The sequence below is a fragment of the Natator depressus genome, chromosome 1 (genome assembly GCF_965152275.1).
Source record: "Natator depressus isolate rNatDep1 chromosome 1, rNatDep2.hap1, whole genome shotgun sequence".
Taxonomy (NCBI): domain Eukaryota; kingdom Metazoa; phylum Chordata; order Testudines; family Cheloniidae; genus Natator; species Natator depressus.
In genome coordinates, this window is record NC_134234.1 from 43300899 (window position 1) to 43323458 (window position 22560).

Consider the following 22560-nt stretch of genomic DNA (forward strand, 5'->3'; position numbering starts at 1 on the left):
CTTCAGAAGATATTTCTACCTTCATTGTTTCTCTGATGCTTCTTTAAATATTTCATATTTCTCAGCCATGGCTATGGCAAGAAATGCAGGTGTAAGTGTACCTGTTCCTGAAAAGCAGATAGGAAAGCAAAATAGCTCCTGGCCCAAAGCAGCAGCTGAGTCCTAGGTGAAATTAAAGTAAGCTCTACTACCATTGCAAAGCAGCTTAAAGGGGGTACAATCATATTACAGTGTCACAGTTTTGTTGCTGTTCTGTGAACAAATACAATGAATGAGGCCCAGTGTTATAGAGGAAGACAGAACAAATCAAGGGAAAAATCGCCCCCAGAACAGACTGCAAGACCCCTGGAACACCTGTTTGGAAGTGCTGTCCTCTCTTGTATGGAGAAATAGTCGCTCATTTCATTGGGCAAACTGGCAGTTACCCTCCAGTCACCAAGTTTAGCTTTCTTAGTCCTGGCCAAAGGACCTTCTCACCATTACTGTTTCTATCAAAAATAACACAGAATTAAGGTGAGAGCTGTCATGATTCTGGTTGCATCATGCTGGCTGCAGAGAGTATGATTGTCAGACCTAATAACATGACACTAAAACCTGGTATGATCTGTTCATGCCCACTATAAGAACCTAGATAGAACCACAAATATTCCTGCCCTTCAGAAAGCACCTATACACATACAGTCCCATCATGCTACCTAATAAAGCCACACCCTCACTATATCAGCTTCCTGAAAGGAAGCAACTGAAGGAATTACATTTGGGCAGAAAATCTCTATGCTTATAGCTTCCAAATAAGTTCACTAACTTAGTGTACTCTGTAATGTGACTAAAACATAAAAGCTGGTGTTCAGTAAGTAGTTACTCCGCGTTTGACAAAAATAGAGAACCTATTAGAGTTCCATCAGGACTGTTTCACTATGAGTTTAAAGGTGCCCAAGTTAAGGCACACATTAAATGTATCCCATGTAGGAGGTGTCCAGAAGGAAGAATCTCTCCATCTATATACTAAAATTTCATCAATCAGCTTCTCAGCTAAATCTCAACAGAACTCTAACCTGGTGCTGTATGCCCTGCAAATGAACATCCTTTGAACACTTGGTGGACTTTACTTACCAAGTCATTCTTGCAGCCAGGCAAATATTGGATTTGGGAGCTCTGTCTATAAAGGACAGGCACCATGTTTTTCATTATAATAATTTTTTTTTGCATGATCTTGACATTCATCCTTAAAGTCTGCTCCATATGTTGTTCTACTACAGTCACACGTACAATCTATGTGACTGATGGGAAAGCGATGGCACTCCTTTCCATTCTGCATGGATTTTTACATTCTGATGTCCGAGCAGCACTAAAATGTCTAGACAAAACTGAAGCATGTACAGTACACCTTCACTATAACAAACCCCTGGGGATCCAAGCCATTTTTTCAGTATAGCCAGGGATTTGTTCTAGTGATGGGAGGGTGGGGGAGAGGAAGAGATTCTCCAGCCGTGGCTGGGGCAGAGTACTCCTTCGGCCCCTGGGCTGCTGCAGGAGCTGACAGTGTTCCTCCAGCAACCTCGGGGCCAGAGGTGGGATCCAGCAACCACATTTGCTATAGCCCAACTTTCACTATTGTGAAGGGCATTATAGCAAGGCTCTACTGTATTCTAACGGTAAGGGACAACAAATACAAGTCAAAATACTTACCTTCTCTATGCTGAGCACACTTGAACAGGTGTAGCAGTTTTCTGGGTGGATCCGTAACTTAAAGAAATCTGTCACATGGATTCCTGTCCTTCCCTGTATTCCGTATCAAAATACTGTAGTTCAAAGCTGATATGCTAGTCTCATTCAGTGCTGTATTTGGGATTATAATGTTGCAGGATATAAGAAGTCTGTCAGTAAATCGAAAACAATCTGTGTGCATATTTGAGTTTGCTTATATATTAGGTTAATTTCTCTTCGTAGCTACATGCTGATGGATTACCATTGTGGGATTCTGAGGACCTTCCTTTTATGAAGAACAATAAAACTTCCTTTCTTCAAGTAGTAATGACCACAGATCCAAACCATCCTGATTTAATAGAAGGATCACTACTTGAGATAAATGAACAACGTTTAACTCTCAATTTAAATTAGAAGGACACAATTTTCATTATACCTCTGATGGTTGTCAGCTAGTTCCCTCTTCAGCAAAAGGGTTTATCCCTCAGCCAGTGACTGACAGGTCTCAGTTTTGACTGTACAGATACAAATAAACAAGGCGCATTGTAAGATCTGTGGACCTTCCTATTTGAAGAGAGGAAACGCTGTGATAAACTTTTATACATAATCTTGTTGTCTTCCCTGTGTAGAAAGGAACCAAACCAAAATGTGCGGTTATGTGGCTTTCCTTCTAGGTCCTTGTCATGGCATTTTCATTAATATTTAATTGGTAAAATTCATTTTGAGGGTGATAAGTTTACTTTAAAATTTTGGTGTTTGGAATGCATGACACTTGGTGGCAAAAATGTTAACTTGAGCATTTATGCCTCAACAAAATGTCTTAAGAATGATGTTCATTGTTGTAGGAGCTCCTGCCGCTACATCAGCCTCTACCACAGGTTTTAGTTTAGGGTTCAACAAACCTGCAGGATCAGCCACGCCATTTGCTTTGCCTATTACTTCTACCTCAGCAGGTGGCCTCTCACTTTCTTCTGCTCTTACATCAACTCCTGCAACAGGTAAGGAAATCCTATTTTGCACTCCGCACTGCATTTTGCATTCAGGCATATCAAAGTACTTTACAAGCACTCTGAAATAGATGAGCATCCTTGCTGTTGATATGGTCATTGTCTGCCTTTTACATGTGACTAATCTGAAACACAGAATTTAAGTGGCTGGTTGAGCTTCACTGGTGTTGATGTTACAAATGCTAGCATAGGTGGGTCGGGGGTACTATCATTGTTTTAAGCCCAGTATTGATTAAATGCTCAGAGTTTCTTTTAAGCACCACATCATCTGGTAGTATTAGGTGATGGCTCATCTACACCAGGGTTTCCAATGTTGCCAATACCAGTGGAGCTCAATTGTATTGGCAGAGGTGAGAAATAGTTTTTAAAAACTATCTCCCAAGTGTAGAAAGGGTATCATGATGCTGAAAATGGTTAATATCTACTGTCAATGAGACAAATGGTTTTGGTACTGTTAAAGCATGATGGAGAATATGTACCTCCGGTAAGATGTCCCATGCTTAACATACTAATGTGCAGTTGGCACCTTCTCCATATATGCATACCATATTTTCCATAATCAAGTGTTCGTTGATAGCTACATCAGCTAACCGTATGTGTGTACACCAAAGCTGTTCACCACTTTTCCCACATTCTCGTTAGTCAAGATGCCGCAATATTTCACCTCTTATTCTCTGCCTGCTCCAAAAACTCAAATCAAGTAGAAGTTTTAAAGTCACAATTAACTGTTGTTTTTAGCCTCTACTATGTGAGAGACTTTGATGTTCCTCTGGATCTAGTCCTCTTCACCTACATGCCCAACTAAGACCAAGATTCCACTTAATTTGCAGCAGCCAGCACCTAAATTGTGTCAGATTCTGCAGCATTCTAGTGGAAATTCTTAAAATTGTTTGGTAGCTTCAGATAAACTTGAATAAAGGAAGTTTTGATTGAATTACATTTTAAAATGAATATTATAGTCAGTACAGTTGCCCCCTGTTGGTGATGATTAGGGCCCTACGAAATTCGTGGTCCATTTCACAGCCAGTGGGTTTTTAAATTGGTCAATTTCAGATGTTTACATCTGGAATTTCACAGTGTTGTAACGGAGGGGGTCCTGACCCAAAATGGGATCTTGGGGGGGCAGTCCCATGATTGCCACCCTCACTTCTGTGCTGACTAGGCAGAAGCCTCAGAGCTTCCTGCAGTTAGAGGAGGTTCCTGGAGGTGGATAGGATATCCCCCATACTGCTAGGAATACCCTAGCTGGGGGCTCCTAGCTGCCAGTCCAGGCCAGTGACAGATTAAGGCAGGGGCCCCCTGGAAAAATGGGTGCCCAGCCCCAGGATGGAAGCCCCAGCAGGAGCCCTGGGGGAAGAAGCCCCAAGCATGGGTGCCCAGAGCCCCGGCTGTAGCCGTGGGGCTGAAGCATGGGCAGCCTCAAACCCTGGCTGGGGGGTGGAAGCCCTGAGTCCGGACTGCCCTGAGACCGTGTTGGAGCAGCAGGGGCGCTACATCTACTGAGGAGGGCGGAATTCCTGATCCTGGGCTGACCTGGCTGGAGCGACAGGGATCAGAAGCCCAGAGCCTGGGCTGCCTTGGCTGGGGGGGCTGCGCCAATCCCTGGCTGGATCAGGGGGAGGCCCCGAGCCCAGGCTGCTCCGGCTGCAGCTTCTGGGAGCAGAAGCTCCTAGCACAGCAGGAGATACTGGGGGAGGAAACCAAGAGCTTGGCGCTCTGAGCTGCAGCAGGAGCTGTGGGGGCGGGGGAAGGGTCGTAAGCCCAGAGCCCAGCTCCTGGGCTGCTGCAGCACAGAAGTGAGGGTGTACCGCCCTCATTTCTGTGCTGCTTCTGGAGGTAGCTCTGATCTCCCCACCAAGAGCAGCCATGCAGGGGAAGGACAACTCCTGCCCCTCCCCAGCGTGGCTGGACTAGCAGCTAGGAGCTCCAGGCTCTCAGCATCAGGGGAGATCAGATTTCATGGGGAAGGGCTGATTTCATGGTCTGTGACACATTTTTCACAGCTGTGAAATTGGTAGGGCCCTAGTGATGATACTGAATTTAGTTTATTGCTGCAGATTTCATTCAGTGTTAACTCTCCTTTATGATGAATGAGGCGGTTCACACCTGTGAGTAATAATTTTAGGCTGTCTGCGGACTGTATAGTCTGTGTATTAAGGATGGTTTCATTCTTTTAATTTCAGGTTCTACTGGCTTTACATTAAATTTGGGTGGGACAGCTGCCCCAACTACAAGTGCATCCACAGGCCTTTCGCTGGGAGGAGCCTTAGCTGGTTTGGGAGGTACACTCTTCCAGAATGCAACCACAGCAGCAACAGGTGAAAATAATTTTATTCTTTTCCCACTGCTATTTCACAATGCTGAAACACAAGTAATACCATGTGGTTACTGTAAAACTTAAATAATTCCCTCTGAAACTTTTGCATTTTCCCTGAATGTTACTAATCTTAGCAAGTCATAAAATACCAGACAATACAATTACCTTCTAAATATTCTGTTTCTTGCACCTTAAATTAATTTAATTTTGGCAGCTTTTTGCAAGAATGTAAATATTCTTCCATTACTCCTGGCAGAATTCTGCAACAATGCATGTGTGCAGAATTCATGTCCCCCACAGATTTCTTTGCTTCCCTTCAGAAAAATGGCTTTCTGATGGGGAAGCAAAGGGAAGCCACAAGAGTGGTCATGCACCACTCCCCAGCAGCGCAGGTGTATTGTTTTGGGTGCCTGGAGCAGCCAGCAGAGAGGTAAATCACTGGAGGGCTGGGGGTGTCCCAGCCAGTGGCTCTGACCCTGTGCCAGGCTAAGCTGCTAGTCCTGGCTAGGCTGGGGAGGACAGAACTTCTCTTCCCCTGCAAGGAGCAGCCAGGGCTGGGTCAGACCCACCCCCAGAAAACAGGGGCGGCAGGTTTGTAGAAATTTTGGTGGTGCCCAGAACCTGCAGGGCCCCCCCCCCCTTCAATTCCACACCCCCCCCCCCCACCTGCCTAAGGCTCTGGGAGGGAGTTTGGGTGGGGAGAGGAGGTCTGGGGTGCAGGCCCTGGGCTGGGGCAGGGGATTGGGGTGCAGGATGGGTGAGAGGTTGGGCTCTGGGAGGGAGTTTGGGTGGGGGAGGGGGTCTGGGCTGCAGCAGGAAGTGGGGTGCAGGATGGGGTAAGGGGTGCAGGCTCTGGGAGGGAGTTTGGGTGTAGGCTCTGGGCTTGGGCAAGGGGTGGAGGTGCAGGAGGGGGTGAGGGGAGGGAGTTTGGGGGCAGGAGAGGGTGTGTGAGAAGGGCATGGGGGGGCAGGCTCTGGGAGGGAGTTTGGGTGCTGAGTGCAGGCTCCGGACTAGGGCAGGGCGTGTGGCTGCAGGAGGGGGTGAGGGGTGCAGGCTTTGGGATAGAGTTTGGGTGCTGGCTCGGGGGTGGGGGTGCAGCCTCTGGGAGGGAGTCTGGGGACGGGAGGGGGCGCAGGCTCTGGAACGGAGTTTGAGGGCTGAAGGGGGGGGGGCAGGCTCTGGGAGGGGGTGGGGGGTGCGGTGCTTACCTGGAGCTCCTAGGCAGGGCAGGCCGGGAGTCTCCATGTGCTGCTACCCCCAGGCACTGCCCCCGCAGCTTCCCATTGGCCGCAGGGGCGCATGGGGCGGGACACAGACCCACCCCTCCCAGGGGCTGCAGGGAGGGGCCAGCAGTCACATGGAGCGAGCAGGCAGGAAGCTGCTCCGGTGGTGAGTGGGAGTCCTTGGCTGTTTTAAATGGCCTGGGGGACGTGCGGGGCGGGGGCGCCCAGGGCAGAAGGTGGGGCCGAGGGAGAGACCCAGCCTCAGACAGTGCTGGAGCCGGGCCCGTGGTGCAACAACAGCCGGTACTGGGATGGCGAGGTCACCGGCACCATGATGTGCATCAAAGGGGTCGAGAAGGGCCTTGCCCCCTGCTGGAATATTCCTGGTTCCCAGGCACCACGGGCCCATAGAACTCGCTGCCCATGCCAGAAAACTCACTGACTGCAGGAAGCTCCGCATATTCCCCTCACTTCCTTCCCCCATCACTCCTCAGCTGTGGGGGGGAGCGGGGAGCGGCTCCCCCATCTGACCAACCCCTGTGCATCCAGACCGACCTCATACCCAGATCTCCTCACCACCTGCACCCAGAAACCCCCTCTCCTCCCACCCCGTATTGAACCTACACCCCTAACAAGCCTCACTCTTTGCATCCGGAGCCCCCTTGCACCCAGACCTCCTTGCCAAGCCCCACCTCCCTGCATCTGGATTCCACCCCTACACTGAGACCACTCTCTGCACTCAAACCCCCACCCCATCTGCACTTGGGCCACCCTGACTAGCCCCCCGCACTCAGATCCCCGCTCCACTGAATCCCACCAAGCCAGCACTCAGACCCACACCCTGCCAAGCCAGCACCTGGACCCCCCTGCTGAGCACTCCACGCCCAGACCCACCCCCCGCTGAGCCCCAACCACCTTCACCTGGACTCCTCTGCAGAGTTCCATTGTGTCTGCACCCCAGTTCATCCAACCCGCACCCAGACCCCCCATCAAGCTGCCCACACCCAGATTGCCCCACACAGAACCCTATCACCACAGACCTTGATCTCCTCACACTAAGCCCTGCCATACTTGGATTCTCCCAGGAAAAGCCAGCCTGCCGACATCTAGTGTCCTTAGCATGGAGGGGTAGGGTCCCAGGGTGTTTCTGGGGCAGGCCTGGTCCTTGCACTGTGTCAGGGTTGGGTGCAGCTTTACCACCAACTCCATGTTCCGGGAAGGGGGGGCCACAATTATCTCCTACCTCTGTGCAGTCAGTGGCTTTTGCTCCCTACTGCCATGCTGGAGCCTCCACATTTATTTATTGACAAAATGTGCAGAGTGCAGGATTTTAAAATATTATGTGCAGAATTCTTAATTTTTTGACGCAGAATTCCCTCAGGAGTATTCCATGAAGTAGTTACCATAGCTGCATAGGGGTATTACGTGATCATAAATGGAAGGGGAGGTGTTCTAAGAAATAATCTCTTCAAGATGTGGTTTGCACTATGAAATGCTTTGAGAACTCTTAGTGTAAAATAGTCACTGGTCCCTTGTTTTAGCAGTGATTTTTGTGAATGAATTTAGAAAACCTTTGAGCTCCAGTACTGTAACTTTAAATCCCCTTTGTTAGATGGGGACCCCTTCCAGCCCCGATGTCCAGGGACAACAACTTGGAGAAAAGCGTAGTATATACTCCTCTATCCTGTGCTGCTAAAAGGGCGGGTGCTGTTCCTGGCTCCAGTGTGGGGTGGAGTGAGGAGCACTCCAATCTTTCATATTGGCCTTAGATGTCTAATAAATACGGTATTTTTCCTTTTTATTATATTGCAGTAGTGCCCTGTGACCTTAGTCAGGCTTGGGCCTCCAGTGTGCAGGGACTGTAAAAATACAGGAATTCATTTTCTTTATTCTGAAACACTTAGTGTAGTTGCTGTATGGAATGGAGAGCTTTACTTTCTCCCTTTGGCTGATGTGGGAAGGTGAGATCTCTTCATACCCTTTCCTAGCTACTGGGAGAAATGCATCAAGTCATTACTTTCCTTAAAAACTTCTAGAAAAGATGAGAGATTCCCACTGTCACCCTCTTGTTCACACGCCCCCAAAATAATCCTCATATACAGCTGTAGGAAGGGCTAGCTGCTAAGTGATGTTTATAAGAATTTTGTTCACTGCTTCTCAGAGTGCTGGAGAGGGCCTCCATGAATCTAACAAGATCTTTTTGTAAACTTTGGTCAATTGTTATCTGTTGGCCACTGGCCATACAAAAGACTAATGGCTCAAATTTTCAATGGTGGCTGCTTGCTATCTTGCATATAAAATGCAGTTAAGTGGATATTGAGCACTCCTTTCACTGTGTGGAAGTACTGTTTTAAAATAGGTTTCAGAGTAGCAACCGTGTTAGTCTGTATTCGCAAAGACAAAAGGAGTACTTGTGGCACCTTAGAGACTAACAAATTTATTTGAGCATAAGCTTTCGTGAGCTACAGCTCACTTCATTGGATGCATCCGATGAAGTGAGCTGTAGCTCACAAAAGCTTATGCTCAGATAAATTTGTTAGTCTCTAAGGTGCCACAAGTTCTCCTTTTGTTTTAAAATAGTGTATTAATCCTGAGTGAGGCAACATGACACAAGTGATGAGGCAGGTAAAGATGTTAAAATTAGATATTTAGAACATTTAGCTCATAGAAGAAATTGTTTTTCTTTTTCTCTTTACATTATTTTCACTGAACTTCTTGACCCAAATATAGCTAAACAAATCCTGAAAACAAGATGACATACATAAATGTAATCACAATATATCGAAGCTAAAATACTAAATTCTGTGTTACTGAAATACTTTTTGGGTTATTTGTAGGACTTGGACAGAATGCTCTGAGTTTGACTCTGGGGACAACTTCAGCTCCTTCAGCTACTGTTAATGAAGGTCTTGGTGGCATAGATTTTAGTAGTTCTTCAGATAAAAAGAGTAAGTTGTTGATGCAGTATTGTTTTTCTGTAATTTTTATGAAACCTTGGAAAATACTTGCTATAACAATTCTGTTTGAAAGCACATAGTTGAAAGATGTTAGAGAGGAGGCATTGATGGCTTGGTTTTTCTAACTCTCAATGGACACCGTAAAAATAAGGTATTTTGAAAATGTCTTTCATAATCCAGGGTTGTTTTAAGATTGATAAAGCTAAAAAAGAAATAATGCAATGTAGTTGTAGCCATGTTGGTCCCAGGATATTAGAGAGACATGGTGAGCAAGGTAGTATGTTTTATTGGACCAACTTCTATTGGTGAGAGAGACAGAGCTGGGAAAGGTACTCCCAGCATCACAGCAAACTGCGTGGTGGAACAGATTGTTTAGTATACGTAGTTAGCACATATTGTAAGGGACCATTCAAAAGATGAGCTGGGGGGCTTACGTTAATTTGCCTGCTAGACATAGGCACTGATTCTGTGGGTGCTTGGGGCTGGAGAGCCCACAGAAAAAAAAGTAGTGGGCACTCAGTGCCCACCGGCGGGCCCCGCCAATCAGCTCCTCCCCACCAGTGCCTCCTGTCCACTGCAATCATCTGTTCAGAGGCATGCTGGGGAGGAAGGGGCTGGGTCAGGCATGCTCGGGGAAATGAGGAAGCCTGAGGAAGTGTGCTGCTAGACACTAAAAATCACAGATTGAACAGAAACACTAAATTTATGGCTTATTACTACAATCTAAACCACCTCACCCCCTCTCTTTATCCTATAACTGCAGAGGTGTTAACAGGCCATGCTACCTTGACTAGTCCCTTACAATATGTGCTAATTACTTATGGTAAACAATCCCTTCCACCTTGCATTTTGTGGTGACACTGGGAGTACCTTTCCCAGACCTGAAAAAGAGCTCTGTGTGGCTCGAAATGTTGTCTCTCACCAACAGAAGTTGGTCAAATAAAATATATTACCTTACCCGCCTTGTCTGTCTAAAAGAAAACTAGTAATTTGTGGCAATTTGACTGTTTTCAACTATTTTAACTTGTAGATTCTTCTACATAAATACAGTGCAACAATATTTTCTTGCAAACTCGGTGTAATTCAATGCGTCTGGCTGGATTGTTGGCAGCGAGGATCAAACTTGGGATTTCTGAATCTTAAAGTATGAGTCTCTGCAGGTCTGTTGCGTCAAAGGCTGTGTCAGGCTCACACGTGTACTCTGACCACTTGGGAGTGCAGGGGAAATAGAGCTAGACTATAAGTATGTGTTGCAAATGCAAAGAGCCTGTTTGAAAGCAACTTTCTTTCATTGCAATGAATTTTAAAAATCATGGAAGCATTTCTAATCATGTGGGGTTTATGTAACTCTCCTTCAAAGTTGATTAAAATAGTTTGCAATCTTATTGTCTTTCTAATACTTTACAGTAATATATTTTTTAAATAATTCCATAATAAAAATATTACATCAAAAGTAATTACAAAAAAATACTTTTGTGGTTACAGTACACTTTTTAGTAAGCAATGTTTATGGTGTTGATATGAGCATACATTAAGAGAGTTTGGTCTTCCACTTCCAGTGTCAGACATTAGCTAAGCTAGTTATTCCCAGAGTTTTAAAGCAAAGACGATGCATTTTCTTCAGTGTTCACATTACAGTTGAGTAATCTCTTGGTTTTTGGGGGGAGAGGGTAGTTAAGAGCAGTTGTTCAGGGTAGCTATTCCAAAGGCTGAAATAGTAGAGTAGCAGGTTAGAAACCATATAAAATCCACCCTTGTGAGTCTTACTTGAGCCAGCAGAAGTTTTATATTGTTGAACTATTGCTCTGTGACGCTGGTGGAGGGTATGTATTGCATGTTTTGTGAAAGAAGACTCTGCTAGAGGAGTGTACTGGTACAGTGGGAGATGTGGAGGACGCTTATCACTTAAGAGCCATATAATTACCTATTATCATAATATCTGACTGCCTCAGAATTATTAATGAGTTTATCCTCTCGGCATCACCCGTGCATCAGGGAAGTATATCTCCATTTTACCCATGAAGAACTGAGGCATAGAGAGACTTAGTGACTCACCCATGGTCACACAGGAGGTCTCTGGTGAAGCAAAGCATTGGACCATAGTTTTCAGAGTCTCAGGGTAGTGCCCTATCTGCCGAACCGTCATTCCTGTTGAGAAGATCCTTGTCTGTAAAGTGCCATGAACCACAATGATGCTGTCTAAATAAGATAGACTGTAAGTGTGTGGGAGGTGGTGGAGAAATAGAAACCTGTAATGAAGAAGGAGGGGAAGAGTCAATTAAATTTTCTGCCAACGGGGCTGACTTCATGCCCTGAGCCAACATGCATTGGGGTGAGTGATAGTCATCAGTTCTTCCCCCAAAAACTTCTTAAGGCTTATTTTGCTTGACAGTTGTTCAAAGTATCAATTCTTATATAAAATTATCTGTATCTTCTAGGTGATAAAACAGGAACAAGACCAGAGTAAGTATGTTTAGTATTCTTCTTTACATTCTAAGGTTCTTAGAAAATAGTGAAGCTTTAAAATGTTTCTTCTATTTTGTTTCTTTGGCCTTTAAAAATGCCTATGTACTGTGAAGATGAAATTATCATTGTTAAACAGATTATGGGAGTTAACTGTGTTCTAATGAAATTGCATAGGACTCAGATAGGTGGAGAGGGGGCTCATGGTCCCATAAACCACAAAATACAGATCCAGTGTTCTGGTTATTACTAATTAGTTTGTAATAGCACCAAAAGTGTGCTAGATGTTTTCCAAATGCAGAAGGGGCATAGTCCGTGTCTTGAGGCATATGTAACCTTAAATTTGCTTAGTTTAGCTTCATATAGAAGGTGGTATTTAGTAGTCTGAGTTCCAAACAGAGAGAGAGAGAGGACTCCTGTGGTCTCTCTGTTCCTGACTCTGTTGCAGACTCATTACATGCTTTTTGGAAAATCTCATCGTACTCATCTGTAAAATTAAACTCTTGCCAAACACTGAAGAAGTTGGTCCAATAAGATACTACCTCACCCATCTTAGTGAAGAATTAAGTAAGTTGGTGCAGTTCTTCACAGTTGGTTTAATAAAAGGAAATTCAAATCATTATTACTTACTATAGCATTCATAAATTAGATACAAACTTGAAAAGTAGAATGAATATTTACAGCTCTTTGACTCTTTAGTAATGGGGTAACATTGTTTAGAAGTACTGTGTGTTTATGAATGCATATATTGTCTTTTGGCAGAGATAGTAAAGCACTAAAGGATGAAAATCTACCTCTAGTAATCTGTCAAGATGTAGAAAATCTCCAGTAAGTATTTCCTTTATACTTGTTGGGATAACCAAATAATTATACATTGTCATGCTTTAAAGCAACAAGTGGTTTAATCACACTTTTAAAAATTGTTTTAGATAGTGAGGATACACTGCTTATCTTTTGAAGGTACAATATAACCCATCTAAATATCTTCTGTTGAAGTTCCAATTTTAGAATGTTGAGGGTGATGGTGAAATTATGGTATACAGTAGTTCTGTAAAAGAGGCAAAAGCCAAAATTATCACTCAGTATTGGTGGTTTGGGATTTCATCAAGATTAATTTTATTTTTATTAAAACAATACTCAAGAGGTAGAACATTTGTGTGTTATACCAATAAAATAAAAACCAGCAGGATCTTATTAAAGGGGATTAGGCAAAATGCCACATTTATTGTGAATACAGAAAGAATCATAGTAAGCAGTTACAGCTGTAACATTCCATTCAATTTCATATTTATTCACACATTCATTCACACACACATTTTCTGCAAGGTTGTTATCATAGTTACCAGCCTTAGAGTTGCTCGTGCCAAGCCACTGGCCAGGTGGCCTGAACACAGGGAAGGAGCAGGGCCTTGTCAGATGCACGTCTGATGCTCCTGGAAGTTGGTTTGCGGAATCAGACCCCAAAGAACTCAGTCTCTTGGTTCTGTTTTTATAGGTCTTTGGTCTAATACAAGTCTATGGGGGTTGCTTTATCATGCTGTTGCTGAATCAATCAGCAGATGGTACATTCCTAACGGCTCTGTGCTGCCAGATGTTGTTTTGTTCGTCGGTTCTCCCATCCTTGAGGCTGTTGGGTGGATTCCGGTCTGCCCTCCGGGGGTCCTCTGGTTGTTTCCACTTGACACCTTCTTTGGCCGATCAACACTGGATTCTTAGGCAGGCACCTCCCTGATCATTCATTTATTATCCACACCAAGCATCCATCCACATACATCCTCCATCTCTATTTTAATCACAATTGTTAACAAAGCGAGATAAATACAACAAAAGGGCGGGGAGTCTCTATGTGCTGTTTCTGTTACAAAATATCGCTTTGACTCTCTCTCTGTGTGAGTAGTTGTTGTTACAAAGTATTGCTCTGAGAACAGACTCTGTCTTAGGATGTACTAACAGAATTAGTAGCTTGCAAGTTTCACACAGAGAGGGAGAGAAACAGTAAAACCAAGAGACCAAAAACCAAGAGACCTCTTAATTAGTAATACCCTGGAATTTAAACTATGAGGAATCAAACTCATTTGTGATTTTAAGACAGAACTTCTTTAATATGATCCAACATGTGTGCTTTAAATGTAACAAATTAAACTTCTACTTCCAATTTTTTTCAGGAAATTTGTGAAAGAACAAAAACAAGTGCAGGAAGAAATTAGTAGAATGTCTTCCAAAGCAATGCTTAAAGTACAGGAGGATATTAAAGCTTTGAAACAGCTTTTGTCAGTGGCTGCTAGTGGACTACAGAGAAACACTCTTAATATTGACAAATTGAAAATGGAAACTGCCCAGGTATGTTAACAAATGAGTATCAATTTAATTCAAATCAGTAAGCATATGATTGCACATAAAGTGAGAGGCATTCAATGCTGTCAATCATTCTAATATTAGAAGTTCAAATTACTTATATATTGACTAGAAAATGAAAGATGAAAGGTTGGATCAGTTCTTGTAAATGTTAAGGGTATATTTAACTAGCAAAGAAAAACCCATGGCTGGCCTGTGCCAGCCAACTCGGGCTGGTGGGGCTCGGACTATAATGGGCTGTTTCACTGCAGTATACAGTGCTGGGCTCAGGTTGTAGTCAAGGCTCAAGGACCATGCAGGGTGGGAGGGTTCTAGGGTTTGGGCTCCAGCCTTAGCCAGGAAGTCTACATAGCAGTGAAACAATCCTGCAGCCTGAGACCTGCAAGCCCAAGTTGGCTGGCATGGGATAGCCGCTGATATTTCTTCACTATGTAGACATACCCTGAGATTCCCAAGAGAAGAACACTTAAAATAGAAATCCTATAATCACTTGCATAGTTAGATGTAGGGATATTAACTACGAAGTCAGTAAAGCAGCAGTAAAAATTGAATTTTCTTTATTAAAAGTACAACACTTAAGTCTGGATCTAGTTTATTTTGTCACCTTTACTACTTATATTGCTCACTTGGGAAATATTTCTGCAGGGCAGTGTCTCTTAGTATAGAAGCAGATTAGAGATTATGCTTTGATTATCCTGATTGGAAGCAAACGAAATAAATGGAATCTGCATTTTCTTTCATATTCTTAATTTGACATGATTTCATAAAATCTAATCACTGTAAACGTTAGACTTTAATAAATGTGGCATTTTCAAATCAGTCTGGAATGACACCGGAATACCTTATCTCCTGTTCGTTAGCAGTTGTGAGAGCTAGAAATAACTTCCTTGCTATTAGGCTAGTTTGTGGTCTGCTCAATCCCAGCTTACTAGTATTCTTTTCAGTCACTGGTGGTTCTAGGTTGTAAGAAAGCAATGAAATAAACAAATGCAAGGGTTTAGATAGTTTTCACTTTGTCTGGCAATTGGACATGGTTCTATACAACATGCACTTGGTATATAGCTTACTTTAAGTGGGATGCCTGTTAGTCTAAGTCTTCATCTGGGGGGACTGTGGCAAGGTAAGCACTGCTAGCTTCTAAAGCGCTTCCTTAAATTCAGAGTTAAAGGACCTGTAGCACTTTATTTTCCACTACACTCTTCAGGATTTTGCTTGCTTTGCTACTACTAACTGTGGTATGTAACCTGTCACTTAAATCGGCCTCTGTACCTGATGACTGTAGGATAGTTAATGTAATGCCAATTTTAAAAAAGTCGCCAGAGGAAATGCTGGCTGTTACTGAAATTAGGCTTATTGGCCTGTATCTGGCAAATGGCTGAAACTATAACAGAATTATCAGTTACACAGATGAGCACAGAATGTTGTGGAGGAATCAGTATGCCTTTTGTAAAGGGAAATGATGCCTGGCCAATCTATTAAAGATTTTTGAGGGCTTCAGCAAACGTGGACAAGGGTGGTGCACTGTATAGATTTACTAGAACTTTCAGGAAGCTTTTAACAAGGTCTCTCACAAAAGGTCATGGGATCAGAGGGAAGATTGTCTCATGGATCAGTAAGTGGTTAAAAGACAGGAAACAAAGAGTAGGAATAAATGATCAGTTTTCAGACTGGAGCAGAGTTCCCCCCCAGGATCTGTATTGGGACAAATGCTGTTCAGTATATTCATAAATGATTTGGAAAAAGGGGTAAACGATGAGGCAGCAAAATTTGCAGATGATACAAAATTACTCAAGATAATTAAGTTCAAAGCAGAGTGCAAAGACTTACAAAGGGGTTTCACAAAATTGGGTGATGGAACAACAAAATGGCAGATGAAATTCAGTGTGGATAAATGCAAAGTAATGTACATTGGGAAAAAATCGCAACTGCACATATGAAATGATGGGATCTAAATTAGCTATTACCGCTCAAGAAAGATATGTTGGAGTCATCGTGGATGGTTCTCTGAAAACATCTGCTCAATGTGCAGCAGCACTCAAAAAAAGATAACAATGTTAGGAACCATTAGGAAAGGGACAGATAATAAGAAAATATCATAATGCCACTATATAAATCCACAGTATACCCACACCAGTTCTGGTTGCCTCATCTCAAAAAGGAGTTTAGAGTTGGGAAAAAATACAGAGAAAGGCAATAAAAATGATATGGAACTGCTTCTGTATGAGAGATTAAAAAGACTGGGATTTTCATCTTGAAAAGAGATGCTCATGGGGTGATATGATAAAGTCTGTAAAATCGTGAAAGGTGTGGAGAAAGTGAATAGCGAAGTGTTAGTTACCCCTTCACATAACACAAGAAGAACCTGGGGTCTCCCAATGAAATTAATAGGCAACGGTTTTAAAACAAAAGGAAAATACTTCTTCACAGAATGCACAGTCAAGCTGGGAAACTTGTTGCCATGGGATGTTTAAAGGCCAAAAGTATAACTGCATTCAAAAAAGAATTAGATAAGTTCCTGTAGGATAGGTCCATCAATGTCTATTAGCCAAGATGGTCAGGGACCCAACCCATACTCTGGGTGTCCTTAAGCCTCTAAGTGCCAGAAGCAGGGACTAGATGGCGGGATGGATCACTCAGTAATTGTTCTGTCTTGTTCATTCCCTCTGGACCATCTGGCATTGGCCGCTGTTTGAAGACAAGATACTGGGCTAGATGGACCAGTGGTCTGATGCAGTATGGCCGTTCTTATGAAACCAGTCAACAAGTGATTTGTACTCCTAAAATGAAAATGATGCTAGTCCTATGGCTTATAATAAAGTACTTTCTTCAACTATAAAATAATTGTGGTTTCTAGAAGTTCAGTGGTATGTTCCCATAGAAGAATACGGTGGACACAGATTTTTTTTCTTCTGCTTCCACAGGGTTGTGTTTTCAGAAGTTGGCTAGTCAAAACAGCTAAGAATAAACAAGTACAGAACTAGATAATGAGATATTCTTATTACTACAGTTATTAGAAGGTACTACAATCAAATCACAGAAGTGTGTATCCTGTGATTATAATACTCTGGAAAGGCCGTCAGGAAGGCTTTTGTGGAAATGTTAAAAATATAAATAAATAGTTTACTATTGGCTATGCTCTTTTAAAAATAGACAATCGGGTAATCTGTTTTCTTGTTTCTTCCTTTTAGGTGTGCTATTTCCTCCCATTCCCCTAATCTTCCCTATTGAAGTCTAGGAAAAAATGTAAAATGATTTTAGATGAAGTGGAAATTAAAGTTTAGTTGTGATAGTATAGTACAGCGTTTCCTAAACTTTAGAAAACTGAATCACCTTTCAGGAAAGTGAAACCAATTGTTTCCTCTTCAGCATTGCTATGTGTTGTGTTAAAGGCCTGTCCATCTTAATATATTTCTTTGGCAACTCCAGTCTCTGACATTTCAATTTTTGAAAATCTCATTTAGCAGATTTACACATCCATGCCTGAAGGTTTAACATTAATTAAACACTGCATGCCAAAAACACATCCAAGGAAGGAGCCCTCTGTGAAGAAGTAGTAGCGTTAGATTTTTTTTCTTCAGAATTCATCTTTCTTATAGAACTATAGCATGCAGTCCTTTGTTTTATTCACTTTATTTGCTTATTTAGGAACTGAAGAATGCGGAAATAGCATTAAGAACACAGAAAACTCCTCCTGGTCTTCAACATGAAAATTCAGCCCCAGCAGAGTAAGTTACTGTATCTAACAGAATCTTGAATTTACCGTCAAAAATACATTACTATCTGTCTTATAAATAGATTTGTATGTTGCAATGTGTAATCTATTACTCCTTTGATAGAGGCATCTGATAACAATATTAAAGTGCACCTATAAAAGCATAACACATTAAATAATTAAAATCACAAACTGACCCAGGATCAGAGGATTCAAACATGGCATCTGATCAGTGTCCCTCTAATCAGATATCCTATCCCCTACATTGGCCAGCAGTGGAGAGGAAACCATCTTTGTGTAGTACTCTTTTTGTCTCCCTTTAAAATGTGAACTGTATATACTTCTGTTTTACGCTAATCTGTTTTAACATTTTGTTCTATGCCTTAATTGTATGTACTGCATGTTTTACTGAACAAATGTAACTGTTAAGATTGTTTGTTTGTTTGTTTTTGAACTGATTCATACATCACCTTCAGGTAGAGGAAACACTTTCTCTAGCATTGGAAAGAGAGTAATATAAAATATGCTTAACTGGAATACTGACCAATGCTTAAAATGATATTGATAAGTCCTGTAGTTTGGTATAGATCTAAATAGTAAAAATGAAGTTGCAAAGGAGGGAAATTCAACAAGTGTGATCTGATTCTTCTGTTCTAGCTACTTCAGGATCTTGGTTGAACAGTTTGAGGTACAGTTGCAGCAGTACAGACAGCAAATTGAAGAACTGGAAAATCATCTTGCCACTCAAGCAAACAATTCACATATAACCCCACAAGGTAAAAAGTTCAATTTTAATGTTTTTTACAGAAATCCTTTAATATGCATTTCCTACACACACAGTATTTGTTACTTTATTCTTTAACTATCAGGGTTTCTTCGTTAACTTTCAGAAATTATTGTTGATATGGATGTTGAAGTCACCCAATACAGTAAGTTTTAGGAACTTAAGCACCAGCTCAGACAACTTTGACAGGAATTTGACTGGGGCCTGAATTCCCACTTTAATTCTATCTTGGCACTTGCACTAGGTGGATACATTGAAAGAATTTCAGTTTTGTTTAGGAAGAGACCTGCATCTGAAATGTTAGGCAAAAACACAGCTATCCTACTTATCTGACTCTTTTGGCTTACTGAGAAGAGTGCCCCTGTAGACAGAGCTAGATTAACATTGGTCCAGTAGTTGTATCTAGTCATGTCTTGGAACTACATTGAGAATTGAGGGCCTCCTCTGTGACTACATCATGGATGGTTAGCTTTTTAGTGAACTTTGAATATTCAGAGTCATGAAATTTTGGGTTTTAAATAAGCATTCAAAATACAAGAAAATTTGGCTCATTTTGATGCATCTTTTATTGGTATTGACAAGACATACTGGTCCAGTAGAGCTAAAATTTGTACAGGTGAAATTCAAGTAAGAGGAGAAATAGGCAAAATGTTGTGAATAGCATTCCAAAATATAATTCTGTCCTTTGTTGACTTGTTAATAAGTCCGGACTCCTCTTTAAATAGAGAATATTACCTTACTCCCACACGGATACTTTTGTTTTACCGGAAATATAGCGCTTTTTTTTTTTTCTTCATAGGTTTGCAGCAAGTTACATCATAGAGCTGGTTGTTTTACCCTTGTTGCAGTATAAATACTAAATTAATTAATTTGTCTCAATATTGCAGTAAGACTATGAATTTATTTGCTGATATACATGTTTTACAGATTTGTCTATGGCTATGCAGAAAATTTATCAAACATTTGTAGCTCTAGCTGCACAACTTCAATCAATACATGAAAATGTAAAGGTAGGTTATACTTCAAGATTATATTTTCATATGTATTTCATAACCAAAAACACTGCAGGCCATTATTCATGTCAACATTTCTATAACACTTCTCCTTTCTGTTTTTAAACAGAGTTGATTTAAACTATTCATTTAAGCTTTTTAAAGTGATGCTGCTAAATAAAAAGTTAATTCGCTGATGTGAGAGCTGGAACATTTCTTGTTCAAGCAGTGAGATAGGCTGGCTTAAACTGTTTATAATAAAAGTGGCAGAAGCTGTGACCACTGTATTTAAGGTTGCATAATATTTCCCATTTATTCCCCTGTCTTTTCAATTGCTTGTAACTTTGTGAAATTTTGGGGGCTGACATTTTCTATACTTTCTCTTTGCACAATGAGTCTTTTTTGACAATTCAAGCAAAAATGAGTTAGTCATTTGAATGTGAGCAGAATCGGGGAAATACAGATTTCCAGTTATATAATAATTTTGCAAAATAGCCCTTGAGTGTTCTGGTGAAAACAGCATTCTAGGTTCATTGCTGGTTGAGATTCAGTGGCTTCTTTAAGGAGGGCTCTAGTACAGCCTCTGCACGCACCAAAAAAAAAAAAAGTGTGCAATATGGCCTATTTTCTATGGATCTAAAAATCTTTTTGTGGGTAAGAATGAGAAGTCTACATTAAGACAATTCTCACATTGTGTAAGTTCCTCAAATTTCACATATCCTTGTTGTGTTTGGGGCTATGTCTGTACAACTTATGAATTCTCTGAAGTTTTGAAGTCATGTGCCGGGCTGTAAATTCCATTTTGAGTATGCAGCCTTTTGCCTACTCTGTGATCTGTTTGCCTGCATGTTGGGTTGAGATTCCAGAGGCCGGTGGTAAAAGCATAACAAAATAGTCATTGTGCTGAAGTGCTCTTCAATGAAACATCATTGCTCAATAGACTAGCTCCTCATATCCAGGAGAACTCCTTTGTCAAGGGCGATGGTGCCATGGCAATGAAATCAGGTGGCAAGGATTTGTGCTCATGTGGGAAATCTGGCAGGGATGTCACGTGATAAAGGAGGGGCTAAAAGATTGAAAAGGGCAGAAGCTGGTCTGCTCAGGAGCCATTTTTCTCTAGTCCATGAGGGAGAGACCAGCAGCTTAGTTGCTGATCACTAGAGCCCTGCAAATCCGCCGGTATCCTCTTTGTATCCACAGATGCGGATACCCGCAGACCGTTTTTGCAGATCATAGCGTGGATGCGGATACAAATTTTGTATCTACACAGAGCTCTGAAGCACACACTCACCCGAACAGAGCAGCTATCACCCAGCCTGCAAGCTCTAGCTCAGTTCTCTGAATCACGCAGCAGCGTGCTGGGCATTCTGGGAGTTGTTGTCCCCAGCTTGGTTGGAGGGAGGAGGTAAACTACAACTCCCAATAGGGAGTGAGCCAAGCACCATTTTAAGGGTGGGGTTGTTCTTTAAACAAGCTGGTGGCAATGGCTGTGTGAATTAGAGGGTGAGGCGTAGGGGTGTCTGAGCCCTCCACGGGGAGGGCAGCACTGTATAGAAGGAACCAGAATTGTAGCCTCCCTGCCCAGAGCCAGGAAGGAGGTACAGCAGGGGCAGAGCTGGCAGCAAGGCAGGAGGTCTATGGGGAGAAGTGGGACTGGGGGTGAGGGGCAGTTGGGGGTTTGATACAGCCCTGCATCACTGCTACAAAGTGACCTGTGGAGCTGTTTAGAGTCCGGCAAATCCACCGATATCTGACAAGGATACCCACAGACCATTTTTGTGGATCGCGGATACACCTTTTTGTATCCGTGCAAGGTTCTGCTGATCGCTTGAGCAGATGAAATGGGGTAGGGGTGGGAGTGAATCCCAACAGGACTGGGAAATGGGAGATGCTGTATTTCCTTCAGTACAGAAAGAAGGAAAGACATAGGTAAGACGGAGAAAAACAAAGAAAGCAAAGGGCAGCAATAGTGGGTTTTGAAGTTCAGCATATTTTCCCACTCAGTGATACTGAATGCCAAAATAAGATACTTAAGTTTTGTTACTACATACAGATTATATTCTACGTGGGACCAAATCCTCTACTGATGTAAATCAAGTGGAGCAAGCTATATGGATTTACACCAGTTGAGGATTTGGCCTCAATCTATGTGAAAGCCTTTTCATTGACATAAGTGGTTAGCTCCAGATTGCTGGTAACGTATAAATAGAAAATTAATTCAGTCCTCCAAATCATGAGTTTAACACCCGTAAACTAATATGAAAAATGTTTCTTTAATTATATTAAAATGTATTTAACTAGTAAATTGCCCCATGACTAAACTATTCAGTTCTTACCTGAGATGTACTGAACTAAAATGACTTCCCACTCCCACTTCCTTTCAGATGCTCAAAGACCAATACCTTGGCTACAGAAAAACCTTTCTGGGAGATGCTATGGATGTGTTTGAGGCAAGACGAGTAGAAGCTAAGAAATGGCAGAGTGCCCCACGTGTTATTACTGGACCAACCCCTTTCAGCAACATACCAAATGCAGCAGCCGTTGCCATGGCTGCCACACTTTCTCAGCAGCAACAGCCTGCTACAGGTCTGAATGCATTCAAGTTATAGATTACTAGTGTTACAACAATAGTCAATTTGTGTAAACTTTTATATAAGGTCTTCCTTTGTGTTAGCTTAAAAATCAAAAAATTGTAAGTTATCAATACATAGCTAATAGAAAATGCAGGGTAGACTTAGCAATAATTATATACCAGATAGATATTTAATCTTGTGAATTTATTTGTATGAGTGATATTTACTGTATTCCTCTAATTACCCCTTGGAATGTGAGTCTTCATTCTTAAATGACATCTCTGAATATGAGTAATATAGCATCTTTCCAAAATTGTATGGTTGTATAATAATTTTCAAATTGGGGGGAGGGAGGAATGAATACAAATGCATATTACATTTTTCTTATGTAAAATGAATGATGCATTTTTATATAGCACTTTGAAATTGTAAATTGAAATATGCTACAAAACAAAGGATAGTGGAGCTTA

General features: G+C 42.1%; 1 protein-coding gene across 1 annotated transcript in view; it reads left to right on the forward strand.

Annotated features, from left to right (window-relative positions):
* NUP58 (nucleoporin 58) overlaps positions 1-22560 on the forward strand; it is a 51536-nt gene that overhangs the window by 4762 nt on the left and 24214 nt on the right. The window contains exons 4-13 of the mRNA XM_074958595.1: positions 2553-2705; positions 4898-5032; positions 9092-9202; positions 11650-11674; positions 12437-12502; positions 13840-14014; positions 17675-17754; positions 18399-18517; positions 19453-19535; positions 21902-22103. Coding sequence (XP_074814696.1) covers positions 2553-2705; positions 4898-5032; positions 9092-9202; positions 11650-11674; positions 12437-12502; positions 13840-14014; positions 17675-17754; positions 18399-18517; positions 19453-19535; positions 21902-22103 — 1149 coding nt within the window. The remainder of the gene's footprint in view (positions 1-2552; positions 2706-4897; positions 5033-9091; positions 9203-11649; positions 11675-12436; positions 12503-13839; positions 14015-17674; positions 17755-18398; positions 18518-19452; positions 19536-21901; positions 22104-22560) is intronic.